General features: G+C 41.8%; 1 protein-coding gene across 1 annotated transcript in view; it reads left to right on the top strand.

Annotated features, from left to right (window-relative positions):
• LOC117499247 (receptor tyrosine-protein kinase erbB-4-like) overlaps positions 1-22739 on the top strand; it is a 211332-nt gene that overhangs the window by 138047 nt on the left and 50546 nt on the right. The window contains exons 5-14 of the mRNA XM_034151628.1: positions 9855-9989; positions 11272-11337; positions 12776-12894; positions 13635-13776; positions 14329-14442; positions 16577-16703; positions 17652-17725; positions 18697-18787; positions 19349-19554; positions 21275-21407. Coding sequence (XP_034007519.1) covers positions 9855-9989; positions 11272-11337; positions 12776-12894; positions 13635-13776; positions 14329-14442; positions 16577-16703; positions 17652-17725; positions 18697-18787; positions 19349-19554; positions 21275-21407 — 1207 coding nt within the window. The remainder of the gene's footprint in view (positions 1-9854; positions 9990-11271; positions 11338-12775; positions 12895-13634; positions 13777-14328; positions 14443-16576; positions 16704-17651; positions 17726-18696; positions 18788-19348; positions 19555-21274; positions 21408-22739) is intronic.

Below are 22739 nucleotides of genomic sequence, written 5' to 3'. Positions count from 1 at the left end.
TTGCTGGTGTGTGTGTTCACATCGGTGTGTCCCAAATTATAAGTGGAGGGATGAGTGCTGCAGCTCTGTGCCAGAAAATAACAAATTGCCCATTTAGCCCATTGTAGGTGTCAATTTTAATGTAGAGGGTTAGCTCTGTTTTTGACACTTCTTAAGCATTTTGCTCCATGAAAATGAGTCTGATTTGGATTACAAAATACATGTCAGATGAGCAGTGTTGCTTTGAGTGTGCCTTTAACCCACATTAAGGCTCTGAAGAAACCTTTTTTTGTGTTTCCTGACTCAAGAGTGGACCTTTAATAATAGCTCTCTCTGTGCTCAGCTCCCTCAGCAGTTTTACCGTCTTGATGGCTCCCCTATGATCCATTCATAGTGCTCTCAAATTTTAAGTTCCATGTTCTTAGCTCGGGCAATTTTACCAAAACACTCTTTCCAGAACAACAACAGAGTAGACTGTCAGGAAAAGTCCGCTGTAAAACAACCTATCAGTGCTGTCGTGGAAAAAAACACCGGACAGCAATTTTGGAGTTGTTTGCACTTTGAGACTGTACCTGGCAATTTATTTGATGAGTGAGTTGCTTGACCTCTGGGTCATTGAGACCTATTAAAAGCTCAGTATGAAACACCATGAGCCGTAGAAGTACTTTCCCCAGATTTTGGGGCTTATTTGAGCCTGTCATTTTAATAGGTTTATGAAGCTGTCCAAGTTTTAAACCCAAAAAGTGCTTGTAAACTAAATGTTGATTGTTTCAAATAGCTTCTCCATGAATCCCCTTATCAACTCATACACATATGGATGGATTACTGCACAGGCCTACCAGCCACAGGACAAGGGGCCCAAAGTTGCAGGGGTCCAATTAGCCTTCAAGCCTTTTAGAGACACATACCAACCAGGAAAGGACTATAAATGTATCAAAACAACAACCAAGAGATGCAAAACAGCTGCTAAGAGACTATAAAATACTCAAAACAACTCTAAATAGTGGCATAGCAACCACAAAGAGACACCACATGAACATACATACTTTAAAGAATAACAAAACGACTACAATGAGATTGCAATTGAGCTCCACAATGATTACATATAATCACAACGACTACAAAAAGGGGCACAACAACCACAAAGAGACTCAAAACAACCACAAAGAGACACAACATGACTAAAAGAGACTCAAAACAACCATAGCAACTAAAAACAACCACAAAGAGACACACAATTACTACACAGAGACTCGAAACAACCACAGAGACACAAAGCGACTAAAAAGACACTCAAAACAATTGCAAAGTGAGGAAAAAAATCTACTTTAAAGAGACTCAAAACCACAACTAGAAGAAGCGAAACAACTATATCTGTCTTGCTTTTATGTTGGCGAGGTGATAGGGCCGTTTGCTTGTCTATGCCCAGTTGCCAATTGTTTCACAATCACACGATGCCACACACACCAGCGTTGGTCATTGACGGCCACTGGCGTTCGTTACCGTGATTAGTATTCCGCGGCGCTCTCATCTCTTTGGCTGGCTCTTTTGTTTGCCCGCGCTGATTGGAGGGCCTCTGGTTAATTTAGATGCAGGGAAGCGGTGACAGAAGAGGGCTTATTAGGGCCGTGAGCCCATCCCGCCTTAAGTGCAGAGACTCCAGTTCCATTTTCATTTGCCTCCATTATTGAATTTGCTAGCTTCTCATTCGCCGTGATTGCATTTTGTGTCACCTCTAAAAAATATATATATATCAAATCGGCCTCCCCCAGAGGTACTGTGACACTCAGATGGGAGACTTTATGATAGTACATTTCAAACTTTAGATTGACAGTCGAATACTTTTGATACTTTCTCAGAGCCAGATGATCATGAACCTTTTCCTTAGCATGATAGCTTTTTTCAACCTGTGTATAAAAGATGGAAAGTGTTTATGTCTGTGTGTGTTTGTTAGACAGAGAGGGAGCGTGACAGATGGGTGGAGCAGGAGTGGGTGGAGGGAAAGCAGAAGAGTGATGGCAGGGATTCATTCAGCATCCATCGAAGCTTTAGAAGCATAAAGAAATATCGAAATTAACGTCATCTCCGCCTCCACCTTTTAGCTGCCTCCTTCTGCACCTCCACAGCTTCCATAATCTCCTAACGCGGTGCATTTTTCATAAGGATTCATCGCAAAACAATATCATTCGAGACTGCGAAATTTAATCAGGGGCTTTAAAACACAATTATGGTTATCGGGGAGGACACGGCGGCAGCGCTCCGGATCGTGGGAAGGGGGGGCGGCGGGAGGAGATGGAGGGGACCTCCCCCGCACTGTCTGCGCCCTAGCGCTCCTCTCCCATTTGTCACCGAGCACAATATCTCTTTGGCTGGCAGAGCTAATAATGGAGAAGTGGGGAAACGGGACTCTGGAGACCCACCTCCGCTTTGCCGTGAAGATCAGATAAGTTCTCTTCAAGTCAGAGGCCCCCGAGCCACTGAGGATTTTGCTTGTAAGGATTGTATCGTTTTTTTAAACCCAGCACGCTCATTTGACAGCTTTTTAGGTGTGTGAATAATACAGCTCTTTATAAAACTGCACAAGCAGGATGTTTTCCCCTGGCTGGAAACAGTCTGGAAAGTTCATTTCATTTGTGGTCACTCGTGCCGCCATGCTGATGATTCGTTTTTTCACGTGCCCAGAGGCAAACTAGCCACCATATTTTTTCTGTCTGTATTATCTCTGGGATCAGCAGCCATTTATCTAACCAGCGGCTTGTTTGCAGGCTGGAGACTTAACAGTTATTCATGGGATTTGAGAAGTCGTTTTCACTTAAGCAGCTACTTTCTCAACACCCTTTGTTTTCCTTTTTTCTTTCCCTCTTTCGAGTAAACATGCTCCGAGGCAGTGTACAGTGGAGTGCTTCACAGTTTCACACAGAGGGTTTCCTGAGGGGCCCACTGCTTGTTTTCCAGTCGAGTCATGCGTTTACCACAAATCGTGGGCTTACTTCATCTTACTGTAAATTGGCTGAGGACAGAAATCCACAACTTTATTTTAATTACAGGGCTTTTAATTTTGTTGAGATGCACAATCAAACTCTGACGCATCCATAGCACCAATTAAACATCCCATGGGAAAACCTTTACAAACTTTTTCTCTCTTTATTAAGAAGTCCCAGAAATAGTATTGGGAACCAAAAGCGTTATTGTTCCCCCAGTTTGACTGATCCCGTTGCAGCGTTCTCTTGTTACCAACCATGTTTTTGTGAAGTTCAAAGTGCTTTGTGAAAACCTTGAGACGGGGCCGGTTGAGGCAACGTTGTGCTATCATTTCTGAGTCTTTTTTTTGTTTATGTCCACCATTTTTGTCCGCTCACTCTGTCTCGTTCAGTCTGTAATTTCTACAGATGTTTTTTCCTGGACACATTATTATCTGGGGGGAAATTGAAAATGTTGCTGAGGACAGCAAAAAGAGCCGGAACACAATCTCTCTAACTTTACTTCATTGGCTCTCAGGCGAGTCATTCTTTTTTCCCGGAGTCGCAGATTTGTTGCGGTTGTGTAACGTTCATCGGTGTTCCCTGAAGAGGTTGCACTCTAAGAAAATGAAGGCAATTTGTTTCATTCCCCAGTTCGCCACCTTCTGTCATGCCAGCTGTCTGCGCTGTGTCACAGGCTAGGCAGAGCACCAGCAACTGATGCATGGAAATGAGTGCGAAGAGCTTACATACATCCCGTACATACTCAAATAAAAGCTCTTCAAATAATGCCTCGTCCTGCCAGAGCCCCCATTAAAGGCCCTGTAAAAAACAAATATTTGTGGGGGGTGAAATGACTTGGCTCATATGGTGAATTCTATTCAATTTACATTTTCACTGCATTAATTCTGCTAGTAACAACATATAAAGGCCATTCAGTTCCTCTGAGGTGCCCTTTTTATCAGAAATACTACTTTCACTCATAAAGTATTCTTGAGCATCATTAGCAAAATACATAAAAACACATAAATGAAAGAAAGCTACATACAAAGCATTACAAAGTTAAACTTAGACACATACAACATACTCATATACTGTATGATCATTTCCCTGGATTTATGAATGAAGGTGAAAAGTGTGTTTTTCAAAGCTGGACTGCAGAACTGTTTACATATAAATTATCCTACAGGTCCTCCAACCCACAAAACTGCATAGGTTGTTTGTTCCTGCCCTTATTCGGTTGGTCAGCAGTTGAAACGTTACTGTCAGGGTTTTTCAACATGTGGTTAACGTTGTGAAACCGCGATTCATGCAACACAAGTACTCTGTTAGGTTTGGGAAATGATCATGTTTCAACTCGACTGACAGCAGTCTTACTCTAGTGGAAGTGAATATCAGACCGCTATCTAGAAATGTTTGGGGGTTTTCCCATTTTTGTGCATTCAAAAGGTCTGCAGCGGCTAAAATCCCCTGTGCCCTCCTGAGGGAGTTTCGTGGCTTTGCATTGGATATAACTTGACTTTTGATTAAAATAATGTGCATCCTTTTTTGGTGGTTGAGGGATTAAATAAAAAATGGAAAAATAAAACGGTGCTTCCATTAGGGCTTCACTTCTCTCCAGACACTGAGTGATTAATTGGCATTTAAGAGTCAAAGCCCAGGCTTAACGCTCCAGCTCTGCCTACAAATGTGAGGCTTTGTCGACCTGATGCAGCAAGGCTTCAAGATGCTTCTGGACAGGAGGTATCCATCATAGGGATTCTGTACGTCTTCGCAGTTTCACCTAAGAATTCTAGATGACCGAATGTGCAATTTGTCTTTGCATCCAAGGGCTTTCCTGTGCTCGTGTGTGTGGTTGAAGAAAAAGAGGCTTCGGAGGGAAAGAGTGATCATCTGGATTTCTCTGTTCCCCGTACTCAGCAAGTCGACCCATCACCCAAGTGAAAAAGTACATTTTGCGTCGGGAGGGGGATGGGTGGGTCTGAGAGGTGGAGGACGACAAGGATAGAGAGATGATCCTAATAAAAAAAAAAGAGCAGCGCTGATGGCCCAAACGCACTCCACTTGAGTTGTGTGATATGTGACACGCCCGCCCCCAAGACAAGACAATAACGGCGAAAGTATGGACTCATCAGCAGAGGACGGATCACTATTACGGCCTTATTCATCAGCATAATTAGGGAGAGAAAGAGATGTGGGACAAGTGGCTAGCAGCACTGATGGAAGCTCATCAGCGGGCTCCCTATAGTGCTATGGACACTGATTGGTGCTGGGGCCATCATTGCCTGGAAACTACTTCAAACTAGGGGCTGTTCGCTCTGCTGAAAGACAGTAAAATTAACTTAATTGGCTCGCAAAGGCTACTTGGCACAGGGATCATTTTTACTTCCTTTACAATCTGTGCACTGATTGGCCTGTTCCCAATGCTAAATGCGTGTTTCGCACAATACAAATAAAAATGCCAAAGAAATCTTATACCATATTGCCCTCTCTCGACCTTGGGTTTTTAAAAGACATCTACAGCCAAAGTCTCCACGTAATTATTCAAGAGTCACAGGAGTATTGGTGCTTCCTACGTCAATAATAACAAATAAGTCCTTAATTTCCCTTAATGTTTGCTTCTATGGATGAAAGTATAGTACTCAAGTGAATAATATAATATATTAAATGAATGCAAAGGATGTGAAAAGGTTACTTCCTAATGCTTTTCCCCAACATTATGGAGTTTTAATAATACATTTCAGACCAGGGTTTTGTCCTAATTGGTTCATTTATCAACATAAAAGCTTTTTTGAGTTGTTTTTGAGTAACTCATTTGTGTTACAGAAAGGAATAATAGAAAACCAGAAGAAAATACTAAATGAATAAACCACAAAAAACCCTTCAAGTTGTAAGACAAAAAACACAGGCCAAACTGAACAATATTGTGGCAGCAATCAAAAGGTACCCATGCCCTAAATCCACCCCTTCTTTATTGTCTAATTTATTCTAAATGGGCCCATCATTTTGAAAATGAACATCATGCTGTATTGAAGAAGACTTTGAATGAACAATTGAGACAATAGACAAGTTAAAACATATTTATTGATGTGTTAAATACATTGCTATATTGACATGATATGACTTGCTGTTAGTCATGGGCACGTGAGGTTAGTTTTAAACTGAATCAATTTATTTGTTTACTGTAAATTAGTTTTAGCATTAAAGCATCATTTAATATCCTTTTTAAAGTTTCACAATGCAAAGTAAAATGCACCATGGGACACATGGACCGAGTCCAAAGTGGTGGCAATGATAGGACTAGATGACGTGGAATAAAGATATTAAATGAAGTCATTCATTCGTTGATTTATTCAGCTTTTTATGACCTCCCAATCATATTCTCCTCTGGTGATCACCTCACGGCACAGTTCCACATCAAACCTAATCTCTGATTCAACATGACACGTCAACTTTCTCTCAGTGAGAGTTTTTTCCTCCGACACAGCAAGACACTTTGAGTCACTGCCAAGAGAGATGTAGCAAAACACTCCACCAGAAAGTCTTGATCCAAACATGACCTGAGCATATGGTGGGGGCGCCCTCAGAAGCCACATGCAAGCATTAAACGGCATCGCTTGGAACTGTGTCGCCCAGCAGAAGACCCGGCGGAAATTACCATCAAAAGAGAGGATAGGAGCTTTCTTTTGTGTGATATCAGTCCAATTTAAAGGCTACAAGGTTCATTAAAGCATACTCTCTATTTAATGAGCAAGGGTACAATAAGTGGCTCTTCAGCTCTTTTTCTCTTTTGTCAACAGGGATTACATGAACAAAAACAGTTCCTTGTGGCACTGTAGAGTCACTGAAAGCACAAATGATCTCAAGCACTATTAGAGCTAGAACACGGCTAATAAGGCTAAGGCAAAGACACCAACAAACATGCTTTTAGAACCACAAACAAAGCCTAGTATGTTTCAAGGTTTCCCACTAGTTCCCCGAAGCCTGGAGAAGTCTGCACCAAAAGCATACCCTCCTGAAGTCCAAGAAGGTCACTTAAGGCACCTGTAACATCTATCATTTTTCAAGACATTTGTTTTGACCAACCATAACTACCAAATACAGCAAATGTACCACATTAGACAAGAAGTAGTTGACCAAAAGCCTGTGTTTAGAGCTGCGACTCAAAAGGCTTTTATCGACAAGTCATCGATTTGCTTCGGCATTCGGTACTGTACCACAAAAGATTTATCCTTCTATATAAAATTATTGCTTTAATTATTAGTTCTAATCTTAATTAAAAGCCTTAGCAATAACCCCGTCTCTCTCCACCTCATGTTGGTCTCATAATGCCCTCTCTCACTGCCCTTTATATCCCACCTCCCCCCTTTTTGATGCAGGACAATAGCTTTTATGACTACCTCGTAATTCACAGCCGTGTCGAGGGTGAGGGAATTGGGCCGAGGGGGGGGTTGTAGTGTCGGACGGTCGGCTGTAGATCTCCCGACCTGATGGAAAGATCGAAGCGCGGAGGTGGGGGTACTGGAGAGAAGCGGGTAGGAGGTGTGGGGCGGTGGCCCGGGACTGTCGCACATTAATGAACGACCGCACGATGTCGGCTTGTCATGCCGCCAGAAGAGTTAGTGCCCTTGCCCGGATGGACGGCAGGGGTGGCAATTTGTCTCTCAGCGAGCAGACGGCATCTGGACACAAGCACTTAAAAGAACATTTGGGACAGCGATGGGTGGGTTGGACAGAAAGATGACTCCCCATAAAATGGCAGAATGGATTTAAACTGTCATACCTTCAAATGTAGAAATGATTACTTCAGAAAAAGGAAAGGAAAATGTTTGACCACCCAAAAGTGGCAGCCATGGTAAGAGCTGGTAGAAGATGTACCATTATTCATGAAAAGAAAAAAATATGGCGTCCCACAATTCCTTGCATCAGCAACATTATATTATAATCTAATCCAAGAATGATAAACTACCAACCATTCGGCCATCCATTACATTGAATGCTATTGAATTAGACACTTTGGATTAATTGAAAAAGTCCTTATAAGGTCATTCTCTTTTGAATAGGAATCTTTACTTGAAGTGTACACCAATGTACTCAGTGTGACAAATGAAGTTGCTTTAACAAAAAAACATTCGTAACCTAGAAGAAGTGCACCGCCGTAATCCTTTCCTAAATAAACTTTCCTTTACACCCTTGACACCGCATCCCTGATCCGAACCTTGGTCAGAGTACATTGAATTGAATAGAAATTGCTGTCTACAGTATGTGAGAGTTCTGTGACCCTGTTGACCTTACTCGACAAACTAACGTGCGCACATGTCTGTTGCAGGATCTCTTGAGGGAGGAAGTGGTTTTTTATGGTACTATTCAATGGTGACTACATTATAATCGGTAAATAATGTAAATCCACATGTGGACGCATCTTTCGTACATAATTCCTTCTTTATAGATGTCGGACAAATCATCAGTACTTCAAAATGACATCAAAGCGTGCTGACAGTGCGGTCCACATGTTATTTGACTTAATCATAGGCTGTCTCTTTCTTCACCCTGCCATCCATGAATGTAAAACACCCCCTGATAAATCGTCCATTGTGACGGGAACATGATTACATGAAGCCGCGGCTGTAGGCCATTCAGCGGGCAGACAGAGCGCCATGTCACCTCTAAGAGGGCTTTGAATAAATGTCCCCGTCTCCACCAAGGCCCACTTCCTTAATCAGGGTGTCGGATGGTAATGATTAGCTTCCTGCGTGTGCTCCTCCGCTGCTGAATCGTCCGCATAACTCACACGCTGTTAATAATCTGCCCCGGGAGATAATACCCTTCTTTACTTTCGGCTAATCCGGCCCTGATATGAACCACATTGTTACTTTTTTTTCATTTGAAATTTCATTTATTACGACAAGTATTTTCTTGGAATCCGGCCTCATATTCAAGGAGAAGGGGGAGGCAAGGTGATTGTATCTTAATCCCTCAAGTAGGTTACAGTCAGCTGGTGTCCCCGATGGGGGGGCTGTTGTTTCTATTCTGCCACGGGTCATTGCTTGGGGAGGAAGGGGGATTATTGCTGCATCATTTCATTTTGTTTCCATATCCAAAATCTGGATTAGCACAGGGAGAGGGATTAGAGTTTATTATCATACTCCATGCACAGGCATCTGTTAAGGGCATCTGTTAAGGGCACTGGTCCTTGAAAAGAAACATATTTTTGCTATTAAGCGAACGCCGGATGAGAAGTCAGCCTTTGTCTCTCGTGTGGTGGCTCTCAATTTCATGGAGGGTTGCATAGTAGGTCAATTTAATCCGAGTTTGTTTGATTATATCGGTCTGTTTTGAGCCAAGAAAAAGCCCTTATAGGTTATAGTGGAATAATATTTACCCTACAACCACATATCAATACATCTACTCTCTACCTACACCATGATTCCCCGACACCAGTCTCCAAACTTATTTGGTTTTGAGGATTGCTCCAGTTGACTATTTCCGTTTTTTAATTACCACAACAAGTATCCAGTGTCTTCCAGCGACATTCATTAACTCTCACGATAAAAATGAAATGATTGAATACTCAATGCATAATTAGGAATTTACACCAGCGTACAGTTTGGAGTTCTTTTCCAGGCTGCTTTTGTTTACATCGTGACATCCATTTACTTGTTTTCCGCCGAGTACTTCTTTATGAGACATCATTGTCTTTGGACATGGAATTGAATTACTCTGTGCATTTGTCAATAGCATTTATCTTCATGCTCAGATGCACTTCAGGGAGCACTATGCGGCGCGGTACTTTGAGACAAAGGAACGATGGGAGTTAACCTTGAAGTATTGATTTTCTGCCATCTTGTACATGTGCTATAAATCCATGGCTATATGCTCATTTCTCTCTTTCTCCGTCTTCTTTGTATTTTGCAGAGGTGCTGAACGGGGGAGTTTATGTTGACCAGAACAAATTCCTGTGCCATGCGGACACCATCCATTGGCGTGACATTATCAAGAACCCTCAGGCGGAGCTGCTGGTGGTGCCATCCAACAACAGCAACCTTGGCTGTGAGTACCGCATGTGGGTGGAAACCAGTGCAACCAGTAACTTTGGATGAAAATCAAGTTATTGTTTTTTTTCCCTTCTGAAAGCAGACCACATGCCAACAGGCTGTACAAACACACACTCCCCCCACCAGCAGCAGTCGGGCTCTATCTCTTTTTTGGATTCATTCCGTTTGCCTCGCGGCCATTTGGAAGCGAAATCACATAGTGTTAGATCAACGTGTGAACCTTTCCATTGTAGTACTGGGGTAGGGGCTCTGCAGCGAGGCCCATGGAGCCGCTGTCTGCTGGGCTCTTTTTAAATCTCAGTGAATCTGACAGCTGGTTTGAAGCTGCCCTGTTCCCCCGGTGCCCCACTCATCGGGGTCCCCGCAGACCCTCAACAGGCTATCCGGCGGACATCCTGTGTCAGAAGAGCTGGCTGTTAAAGACGGACCCTCTCAAACTTTTCGACACACTTATGTCTAATGCTCTTTTTGAGTGGTGGGCTTAAAGAAGTTTTGTTCGTGTTTCAAAAGATGTCAGGGTGAACAAAAGAGACAGCTGAGGCAAAAACACATGCAACGGAATAACCTTTTAATTTTGGCAAAAACAGAGCAGGGTTTGAAATATTTGAAAGTGGCAATTTGACATAATTCCAATGCTTATTTTCCAACTCTTATATAATGTTTACAGGCGACTTTAGCAGGTAGTTGATGTAATGCAAAGCTGGTAAATCTTAAATAAAGGACACTTTTAAGTACATCATGTCTAAACATTGCCATTTTGTTGATAAGAAGGCACTGATGGAGGAGGAGGAGGATGAAAAGCAACAAAGAACAGAGGAGGTGGGCAAATAAAATGACAGGAGATGGAGTGGGAGTTAAGGTTCCCAAATTGGGGCCCTTTGCCAAGCCGTAGTCAGTATTTAACATTAACAACCCCGCAGTGGGAGTGGTTGAAGGGGCCGGGTGACAATCTGCAGTACCATTCCACTTACTCTGTAATTAACCCGTAGTCAATTAAGCCTTGATGATGGGCCACTGGCAGATGAGGGCTGTTAGACTCTGTCAGGTCCCACTTTGGCTGTGCGCGCGCTTGATTGAAGGGAATGGAGGCTTGTCTTGTGTTTTCAACAGGTCGCCTGGGTCTATTGTCGCCTGGGTCTATTGTCAGATGAGCGTAGGAGGTGTAAGATCTGTCGCTAGTAGAAGTTTTCGGGGTGTGCGTGACTGCATGGGGGCTGTCTTTATGTGTGTTTGTGTAAAAACTACATCTTAAGTTTGCTCTGTGTGTGTTTCTGCAGGCAGACGCTGTCATCGCTCATGTAACGGACGCTGCTGGGGCCATCAGGAGGACCAGTGTCAAACATGTGAGTATGCAAACACACCTGCAGTTACCCTGGAAACGACAAGCCTGCTAATCAGCTCTGCCAATAGACACACAGACATTGATACCTATCTTTCTCTTCAAAACTCTTCCATGCAAATTAATACGTTTGAGCAGTTATTAGGTACCTAAAAACGTTATTTATTCATGGTTCCTTAAATACTCCAACAGTAATAACTCCATAATTTCTTTTTAAATATTCTGCTGCTGGAAAAACAATCATGATCACAACATTTTAGTCAATTCAACATTGATTTCCATTTCAAAGTCCCTCTTAGAAAATGTTTAAATAGGTATATTTTCCTTCACTTATACCCCTACTGCAACTAGAACTCCAAATAGAAATCCAGGCTAACCAAAACACTTAAATCAGTTATTAGTGTAAGTCAGTGAGCTACTGTATTGACTGAATTGTAGGGGATATTGTACAATCTGTTTAAAATAATCTATAATCCGCTATAATCTACTTTGACACAGAGTGGGGAGGGGGTGTTTTTATCTTCTTTTCTTCTTATTCTAACCAAAATTGCACCAAACATAAACCTCATTAATTTTGTCCCCACATTAAAGTGGGACAAAAGCATTACAAATATTAGTTCTCTGTATAATTGCAGTTCTACCCGTACCGTTAAAACCCAAATAGGTAGCTTTTCTCACACTAACACAGGCTAATAGACTAGACGGGCCTTGTTATATTCTCTCACTGCTGCATCATTATAAGCAGAGAGTGAGCGCAGCAGTTTTTAATGCCTCAGCTTCAAGCTCCTGCTGACTCGCTGGCTGATATTTCTCTTACTGTACCAATAATGTGTGGGCGGATGTTCTTTAGCACAAGTATTGGAGTTTTATACGATAGGTAGGCTCCAAGTGTTTGTTCAGTGCTAAAAATACAGCTTTCTTTAGAGTAGCTTTGCAATAAAATACCCAGGAATAGGAGTTATATTTCTCTGGTATTCCACAAGAGTTGGCATTGCAACAAATGATAGCTTTCTGGGAACAGCTGGACGTTTTATTATTGCCCGTTCGGCAGAGAATAAACACAGATATGGTGAAGTATTTTCAATTTTTATGTATCAAGGGGGAAACCAATTGATTTCACTTCATACCTGGGGGCTCTCGAGCACAATTTGAATGTGAAGCTAAAGGATAAGAGGCTCGCTCAAGGGCACCTCCAGAGCAGCTGTTGAAAGAAAGGACAGTGCTCCGTGTTTTTGAAACTGCGCCTGGGCATTCAAGCCTGTGACCTCGCCATCACGAACCCACTTGTCTGACCTTTAGTTTGCTCAAGGCCCTCACTCTGGAATTCTACATCAGACGACGTTTGCTCACAGAGGGAAGCGTGGTGGTATTGTCTCTTTTTTTTTTCCAAGTGTGAATGTATGTGTCAGACCTTTAAAAAAAAAAATCCACTTCCTGTGCAGTGACAAAGACGGTGTGTGCAGAGCAGTGTGACGGTCGATGCTTCGGGCCTTACGTCAGCGACTGCTGCCACCGAGAGTGCGCCGGCGGCTGTGCCGGCCCCAAGGACACGGATTGCTTCGTACGTCACACACACACACACACACACACACACACACACACACACACACACACACACACACACACACACACACACACACACACACACACACACACACTTTTGTTCCCTTCTTAACTTCCCCAACTCTCTTCCCTTCTATATCTTCACTTTTCCTCTCTGAGACAAGTTTCTAATATCATCCCTCTTCAACTTGCAACATCTGTTTGTCATCTTCGCCCGACGGCAAATGATCCACTTTGTTTGCCGGCTGATAAATTGTTTGTCATTTTACGGCGGGGCTGTAAAAGTCTCCTCTTCGAAAGAACAAATTGGTGATTCAGTGTTTCCAATTAGTATCCCTTTTATCACCTCCACTTCTCTCCCATTTCACCAAACTCGACCGCTCGGACGCACGGGACGATATTGTCGTTGTAATTCACAGAAAAGCCTCATCCAATTCAATTACAGCCTGTGGACACAGACAACTAAACACTTAACGGGGTTTATGGGAAAACATTTCACCGTTTACATCATGGCGCACGATCAATGGCTCCAATTTTTCTCCCATTTGGCGTTCAGAGAGGCAAGGGAATGCTGGACGATCACGAGTTGACGTATAAATGAAATGCTGCCGTAATACTCTTTCCCTCACGGTGACTTATTGAGAAAATCCTCCCCTCCCATAACCCCTCTGTTTCCTACCCCCCATGGGAAGTCATGCTAGTGCCTTTTAGCTAACTGTTTTTGTGCGCTTTCCGCAGGCTTGCACCAATTTCAACGACAGCGGAGCATGTGTGACCCAATGCCCCCAGCCGTTCGTCTACAACCCCACGTCCTTCCAGTTGGAGCACAACCCCAGAGCCAAGTACACCTATGGAGCCTTCTGTGTCAAGAAATGCCCACGTAAGTCTGCTTTAAGTTCAATTTGACTGCAAGGACGCTCATAATGGTGCTCATAATTTATAGTCTGCGAACCGGTGAAGAAGCATTTATCCTGAAACAATAATTTCAAGAAAAGATAAATGAGTCAAACACAAATAAATCGTGCGTCTCAATCAACCAGTCGCCATCTGTTTTATGCCTCTGGCAGCTGAAAAAATTAATTGTAGTTCTTTATTTCACTGTTATTGAGTCAGAGTGCAGCGGTATTTCAGAGAGCATGCATTAAAAGTCAACAGATTGCATATTCAAGTCCCAGTGATCATCAAATGAGCACACACCAGTCGCACTTTTTCCCACCGCCGCTCCCAAGTTCTAAATTGATTCATTACTTTTCCTTGGCAATATAGCCCTAGACCATTAGTTTTGATCATTATACAAACGTGATTAAAATACAATCAATTGCTCGCCATTAGAGGGCTCCTTCTAGGAAATTGTGCTTCGCCACACGTTGATTTTTACACACGGCATCTCCGCTGAGAAGAACACCAACACTCTTGTCTGTGTCTCCGCCAGATAATTTCGTGGTGGACCACAGCTCCTGCGTCAGAGCGTGCCCCAGCAACAAGATGGAAGTGGAGGAGAACCGCATCAAAATGTGCATCCCCTGCACCGACATCTGTCCGAAAGGTAAGTCCACTTCTAAATTAGCCAATGCAGAATGAAGAATATTAATGTATAGTATATTTATTTAGGCAGAAATTGTCTTTAGGTGCAGGTAAATCGACTGGTCCAAACACTTTTCCTTAACTTATCAAAGTAGTTTTGGTGCCAAATTCTAAAGAATGTGCAGTTTTGATGCTGAAACCTATCATTTTTTTTTCTTCAAAACGTCACATTTTATTTCCTTCTAGGTGTTGTTTTAAAATGTCCCTTTTTCAAAATAGGAGCTGCTGATTGGCCAGTATGACACATTAGAATAATTGTGATAATTAGTGATAACTAAGCCATTTAATTATATATCATGGCAACATGATAACATTAGAAATGTTATTGGTATACATTAGTTAATTATGCATGTTTAGTAGTTTCTATCATCTTCTTAAACACTTGTTGCCATTAGCTAGCTTGGTAGAAGGATGGCTTAAATAATCATCATTCTTTGAAGTTCAATACAGTTATTTTTAGAAGATATTTTCGGGTGGATTTTGTTGAAACTTGTGAAAGTCACTGTAGTATGTGCATCCATCATAAAGTTGGACACTTTGAGGAGTCTTAACTGCCCTCAATCTTTCAATTATGATGACACTAGGAATGATGATGCACTTGGTTCCCCAGTAAGTGTTTGAGATTGTCACATTTGTCTTAGTGCACAGACACACTGACAACACCCTCATTTTTTGGCCACTTTGTCAGTATATAATGTATAATGTTGTGCGGCTGTGGCTCAGTGGATAGTGTGCTGGACTTCGAATCAGGGGGTAGCAAGTTCGAGTCTCACTGCAGTCAGCATGTCGTTGTGTCCCTGGGCAAGACACTTCACCCCAAGTTGCTCCTGTGGGGATTGTCCACAGTACTGAATGTATGGAAGTTGCTTTGGATAAAAGCGTCTAACAAATGACATGTAATGTATAAGTTATACTCAATGTGATCAGGAAATCTGATTAAATACTTTCTGTTTATTTTTCTTGTATTATTAATTAATGTTATTAATGCTAAAAGTGTTGTTACTGGAGCACACAAGAATTACACCAAAGATTATATAAATATTGGCACCAGCTTTTTGTTTTACATTATACTAAATAAGCTGATTTATTTATGCTAATAATATACACCCCTAAAATAAAAAATAGCTGGTGTAATTTTACTTTCAAACTGCTCTAACAGCTTCTATCATATAATACATGCAGTAAACTTTAAACTGTATACCAAATATTTGTTATGCATGCCATGTATGTATTCATGCATTATTGAAATGACTGGCCACTTGTTTTGCACACCTCATATTGCTGCTTTGAATATGCACTGTATTACATATCGCATACATCAAGGTCACATGTCTGACCTGACAACAGTCACTGTGTTAATTAACATGCAGTGGGAACATACTGAGAAACTGCTGCTACCTGCTCAGTAATTACAACTCATTTTGTGCGAGTGTCAGCTAAATAGCTAAACAATTTGAAATTAAAAAGCAGTTCAATACAGTGAATTAGCCTCTTCATCATATTGTTCCCACAAAGGTAACTGATCTGCCCTTTCTCTTATAGTCCTGTTTTCCTCCGGGCTCCACGCACGGTGCTGAGGCATCCATTGATTGGCTAATCTCTTGATTACATCGTCACGCAGCAGGAAGGGGTTAATGAGGGATAGCCCAAGGAACTGTGGGAAATGATAACAAATTAACATTTCAGATATGGAATTGGCTGGTATAAATCACTATCAAAAACTGGTTACACCACTTAATACAAGCCTTATTCATCATCCCCGCCGCCTCTGTCAGAAATACTTGGCTCACACCAGACCGCAAGTGTAATTAATGCAGATGTAATGAATTCATTACAGAGAGGAATTGGCTGTGGATTGGCCGTGCTTTCATCAAAAGAATCCCAATGCATGGAGAAGGGGCCGCGGCCTTGCCTGCGCACCAAAGCAGGGGGTATTTTCATAAAAGAGTGTAAAGAATTAACGTGACAAATAGCTAATAGCACTTTCTCAGAATGAGGTCTCTGCGGTGCAAGGGCACTTTGGGTTGTACTCTAAAGAAGGTAATTCATGCCTAAAGCAACTTCATAATTTGAATAATGTGTGTTTGTGTCGGCAGTGTGCGATGGCATAGGGACGGGCAGCCTGCTGGCGGCGCAAACAGTAGATGCCAGCAATATTGATAACTTTGTCAACTGCACCAAAATCAACGGGAACCTAATCTTCCTCATTACAGGGATCAAAGGGTAAGTCCAGGAGATTTGTATTTTTGTAAAGTTTTTCAAGTCAAGCAAATTTTTTTGGTAACACTTTCTGTGATGCTCATGTCTTTAACTATTTTATATATTTGTTTATTTAATTATTATTAAATATTTAACTTACTTATAGCTCTGTACAGGTATATTAACATTCACTCGTAAATAATTATAATGCTTTTTAACATTAATTCAAACCGATATTAAAGCATTATATAATGACTGAAATGGTCAAGAATCATAATATTTCATAATTGCTGGTCTCTCATTTTGCAAGATTGGTGTTTGATTATTCCCAAAGTGGTAGTACATTAAAATACATACAATTATAACAGTTATTATGACTTACTCCAAGTGGTCTTTCTTTGATTTAAGTAACGGAAATAAATTATTAAATACATGCAAGAACCACACAAAGCCATTGTACAATTAAAATGGACTTTTCTATTATAGTTCAGTATAAAATGCTTTACAGTGGATTATGATATATTATCAAGCATTATGAACACGTAAAACAATATTCAGTGCTATAATTGGATCATAACACATTAATATCATAGAAAGTGCTGCGCTTTATTTTATTTCTTATTCTTTCACACAACTTAATAAATGGAATACTATCTGAATGACTTACAGCAGCACACAAGGAAGAGAGGTAGACTTGTAGACAAACAGTTCTTCATTCATATCCCATTGTGTCGGGGAAATCCTGACTTTGGAAGGTCAACAAGCAGATATTCAATCACACGCTACTGTCAAAGTGTCCCGAAGCTCTATCTTAAGGATAGACTAATGTGTAATGTCACACAGCACATTAGAGATAACAAATAATTCTGTCTCCAGTAATAAGATCTTTCAGGACTGTTTTATAAATAAGGTCATACTAAAGCAAATGCAGGGAGCAAAATAAAGGTATTCACTTTGTGTTTTTTCTTTCAGTGACATGTATCATGGTATCGGACCTATGGACCCTGACCACCTCAATGCATTCCGCACTGTGAAGGAGATCACAGGTGAGTCTGGGGTCACCTTGGCAAAGTTGACTAAATAAAGTAAAACTATGATGTCGTTTGTGTCGCCTCTGAGGCAGTAAAAGAAAGTGGGAAATGGCAAATAGTTTCTTTTGTGTCGTTGAACTCTAAAGGTGGATATGATGTTATTGTAATAGTTATACGTGCTTTCAGTAACACGCTGTGTGTGTGCATGCTCGAGTGTGTATTTATTCATTAACTATTAGTGGCCTTAAGGGATGAGTAATACCTCGTACACAAACCCTTTTGTCATATGAAACGGCGTCTTGCATTTGAGCCAAACAGCTAATGGAGTGAAACTGCATTTTCATAATGAAAATCCGAGCAATAAGAAAGAGCAATGGCCATCCGATCCCAGCCATTTCCTGCTCTATCCCTTTAATGTCATTTCCACACGTTCTCATCGGATGTAATCTGTCATCAAAGGCAAGTGCAATGGGACTGATTGTGCACAATATTAAATCCATTCTTTTAATTAGGGTATATTGTCTTCTCAAGGCTTTTTTTTTTTACAAAGAATCTTGTGTGAACTTCTCAGAGGCAATGCATGAATTGAAGTCAAAGGAGACTCTTTTTATTTAGTAGCTCATTACAATACCACATGTACAGCCTGGAACCCCTTTTCCTTTTTTCTTTATTTCATGTTCCCCATTACTACTGAGGAAAAAGCTTTGATTACTTGAACTAAGTCTACTAATTAGTAGGGTTGTACCACTTGAGCTTGCGACTCTTTGAAAGCCTCGTACTCAAATGCATTATTACTCCATCTTGTAACCATCTTAAAAAAACAGGATTTTATTTCAAGATGGAAAAGCAGTGTTGAGTAAGAGGATACACTTTATTTCAGCCCCTTAGTTTTGGCACCCCTTGTTCTCGTCTGTCTGATCTTGACCATGACTTCAATTTTCCGGTCTAGACTGCTCCACCGCTAACTACCACATGTTTTTCTTTAGGATACCTCAACATCCAGTCTTGGCCTGAGAACATGACAGATCTGAGTGTGTTTTCCAGCCTGTCAACCATTGGAGGTAGATCCCTATACAGGTATGTTTTATCTCGTAAAAGCGAAAAAACCTATATGACGTATGCCACTACATCTTAAACTCATTACATGCATGTTTTGACCTAATTACAAATGAAATGCTTGTATTATATGTGCTATCTTTGCTGGGAAAAGCTCCTCATATCTCCCTCTTTCTTGCTGTTTTCGTGTACTTGAATGGCTACTGTTGGGGCTAATGAGCCGCCAGGACCGCGATGTACTGCACAGAGGCTCTTTGAAGCATCACGCAGCTTTGATTAGCCCCGTTTTTGATAACAGGTTCTGTGTTCGCTCACAAGTGGCAGATCCAAGAGATAGTGCTGGCAGAGTCAAAGGAGATCCCGCCTTGTAAACACCACTGATGACCCTGTAACTCAGTAATGGGTCATGTAGGGCAGAAGCAACCTCCTTCTCAGTCTAACTACTTCTTTGTGCTACATTTCTCTTTCATTCCACTCATTTTTAAAACTTTTTATCACCCTGTTCTTCGTCTTCCATCTGTTTTTTTCCCTCCCTATCTATCTCAGCGTTGTCATTATTTCCTTTCTCTCTGTCTCCTGCAGCGGTAGTGGTATTTCTCTGTTGATCTTGAAGCAGCGTTGGATCTCCTCGCTTCAGTTCCAGTCGCTGGACGAGATCAGCGCCGGGAACGTGTACATCTTCAACAACAGCCGCCTGTGCTTCTACAACACCGTCAACTGGACGTCTCTCTTCAGGACGTCCAGCCAGAAAGTCCTGATCCGCAACAACAGAGAGCCGAAGGAATGCAGTAAGTAGTCTGTTTGATGAAATACGTTTTAAATCTGGTTCAAAGTAGCTTTTTTTGGTTAAAAATAAACTGTCTGGTGTGTCAATTTGGGATTTTTAGAAAAATAAACACATTTGGTGGTAACAAAACAGCTTTAAAGTTCCTCCGTTCTCTCTTTTTCCTTCCTATTAGTCGTCTAATTAATTCCAGATGCCCCGCGTATCTCTGCAAATCCATCTCTCCCCCCCAGCCTTACACTACACCATGCCCGTTTCCAAGGCGACTGTGTCACGGGCGTCTCTAAGCTGCCCGGCCATGAAAGCCCTTATTCAGCACCCTGTGAGGAAAGTGCTTAATGCGTCATGCACAGAGGTGGATTAAGCTCACTGCTAGCCACAGGGAAGCGGACACCTGATGGAAACGATGAATAGAGTACATGTGGATTGAGCTGCAGATGGTGGAAACTGTTTGGTGTAATACAAGGAGGGAATTGTCACCATGGTTTTGCAATTAATTAAAAATGGTATTATCATCTCTTAGTAACCATTTCTTTGGTCGTGTAATGTGCCAGTAAAGACCGAGAAAACACGGACACTGTAGTTTTTCTTGGCTGTGTTTGATATCATTAGCCAGTTAATGACTGCGGTGTGTGTTTAGAAATCGATCGATACAGCCTCACACAGGCCTCTTCATTAGGCTCTAGCCCCCCTGTCTAACATTGACTGTTCGGCTGTTGACAAAGGGTTTCTGCCCCCACTGGGCGACGCACCCGGGGACGTGGTTGCCAATCACCGGATGGAGGACACGCCGAGTGCAATGAACAGCATCGATTGTTGTGGTTCGACTGAGGGGAAAAAAGGGCTTAGGGTTCTGTTACGGGCGGTCTTTAATTGCGGAAGTGTTGGGAATACCAATGTGCAACTCACACAGCTGGGCATCCCTCGGCTAGACCACACACAATCGCACACTAATGCAAGGAAATGCAAGGTAAAACCAAGCCATGAGGAAGTGCACAGCCTGTTGAAGCTCATTTCTGTAGTGGCCAAATGCGATTCTGTTTTTTTCCATGATGGGTCCAAACACAATTTTTACTTTTCCATCTCCTTACATTGTGAAATAGCCGTCGTTTTTAAAAAGTTATTCAAGAACAAACACTTTTTTAGCCCTCTCAACGTTGTAAAATCTACTAAAAGCAAAACCAGAGTTATATTTTCCCTCTCTATTCATTTGACGGAGCCGAGATGGGCAGATAGAAGGCGGGGCTTATCATAGGTCTTTACTGTATCTAGTTCTCTTTATACATCCTTGGGTAAAACACGCTGCCATCCTCTAGATTAAATTGTATAATATTAACCACTATGCTTTAACTTCAGAGCTATTCATGTATCATATCAAGTTTCAAGTGTGCTTGAATTTAATGATATGTGTGGGTGTCAGCGGTGGACAAAGAACAGTCATAGTAGCAATTCTACAAGGTGAAAATTGTACTTTAAGTAAGAAGTCATTATGCAGAAGGGCCCATTTAAGAACCGTGTATTTTGATCGTACTATAATTATCAATGCATTAATGTGTTTGAATGAGTTGATATACTACTGGATAGCTAACCTTATAATTATATATGTTCATGTATAAGTGCATTTATATGTTGTATTAATAATAATCAATTACTAGAGTACTTAGTTACTTTCCACCACTGGTGCAGGCTACAGGCTTTCTGACAGGCTTTCTTCCTCTCCACAGCTCAGCAGCGCATGGTGTGTGATGGCATGTGTTCGGACGACGGGTGCTGGGGCCCGGGGCCCGACCAGTGTCTCTCCTGCAGGTACTTCAGGCGGGGCCGCACCTGCGTGGAGTCCTGCAACCTTTTTGACGGGTGAGTAATCCATTCAGAAAACACTTCTTTTATTCATATCGATGCATTTCCGGTAAATGTTTGATCTGATATGACACGAATCTGACCCGGAAATGAAGCGTTTTCCTGAATATCAGATCATTATAGTTTCAGGAGACTGCATTAATTCCCCTTGCAAACAGCCGCACATGACAAACAGAGGAAATCAAATCAATTTAAGCCGCTTTGATGCATGAGAATGAAGTCAAAACATTCTCAAGAGCTCTGGAGGAGGGGAGTCTAATTGCATTGGCATGAATGTAATGAGATGAACCAATAAGGAATTTCACTCTGTGAACAGTTACCGTGAGCAGTTAAAGGAACATTTGGCTGCCTGTTACAGCCATAGTCCATAATCAATTTGAATATACCGTTGAAGTATTATATTTTATTACAAATTGCCCATTCAGGCTGGCAGAAAAAGCGAGTTTTCTGCTCTGAGCTGGGAGATAACTGACATTTGCGACAAAGGCTCTTTGAGTGTCCTCACAATCCACTGATGTTCTGTTTTCAGTGTGAATAATTGCATTCAGGTCATTGCTTTATGTACATCAAAAAAGCACACTGGAGACCGGAGAAACACGTCTTTGTAGATGTAGTCTTTTGTGCTCTTCTTGAATATACTAGGAGACGTTGTGAATGACACTTGAAAGCATCCGTCTAATATAAGGCAGCGTGTGCCACAAGATAAATAGGACTTTCTCGCGAGTAGTGAGGTCAAGCTCGTGTTCTCCCAAGGGGGAAGTGGAGAGGGTACGTGTGAGGGAGAGGTTATACAAACCATCGGTCATGTTGACTTGTTGCTGGTCTTTTTCCCGGCACCGGTTGTGGGAGGGAGGCTTTGAAGTTGCCGGGAAAACAGCTCACATCGGAGGCTTTGAAGAAGACTGGTGAGGAAGAGGCACGTGGCAGGGAGCTGCTGAAGCACACTTGTCTCCTATACTGTAAATACAATCACTGTGATGCATTGACAGTCAGGCACAGTCCCTGCTTTGTGTTACCGCCCTGAACTTTTGAACCAGAATGTCCATAATTGAAAGCCCCGGGAAAGAAGTCACCCCCTGTCAAGCACTGTGTATCTTAGACAGATAAAGGGGTAGCTTTCATGAGATGGAAATCTTAGTAAACCTGTATTTTCCCCCCTGGTGGTCATATGATTTCAGTCTCAAGCCAGATACAAAACTTATTTCGTACTGCACAACTTAAAAATAGACCATACATATAATATGACCCCAACAGTACATAGAGAGAAGAAGGAAAGTTGGTTACAAAAGGCTTTAAATAATACTCTTTATATGCACATAGAGAGTGGTG

This window comes from Trematomus bernacchii, unplaced genomic scaffold, assembly GCF_902827165.1.
Source record: "Trematomus bernacchii unplaced genomic scaffold, fTreBer1.1, whole genome shotgun sequence".
Taxonomy (NCBI): domain Eukaryota; kingdom Metazoa; phylum Chordata; class Actinopteri; order Perciformes; family Nototheniidae; genus Trematomus; species Trematomus bernacchii.
The sequence above is the reverse complement of the archived record's forward strand: the minus strand, read 5'-3'. Positions and strand labels throughout refer to the sequence as shown.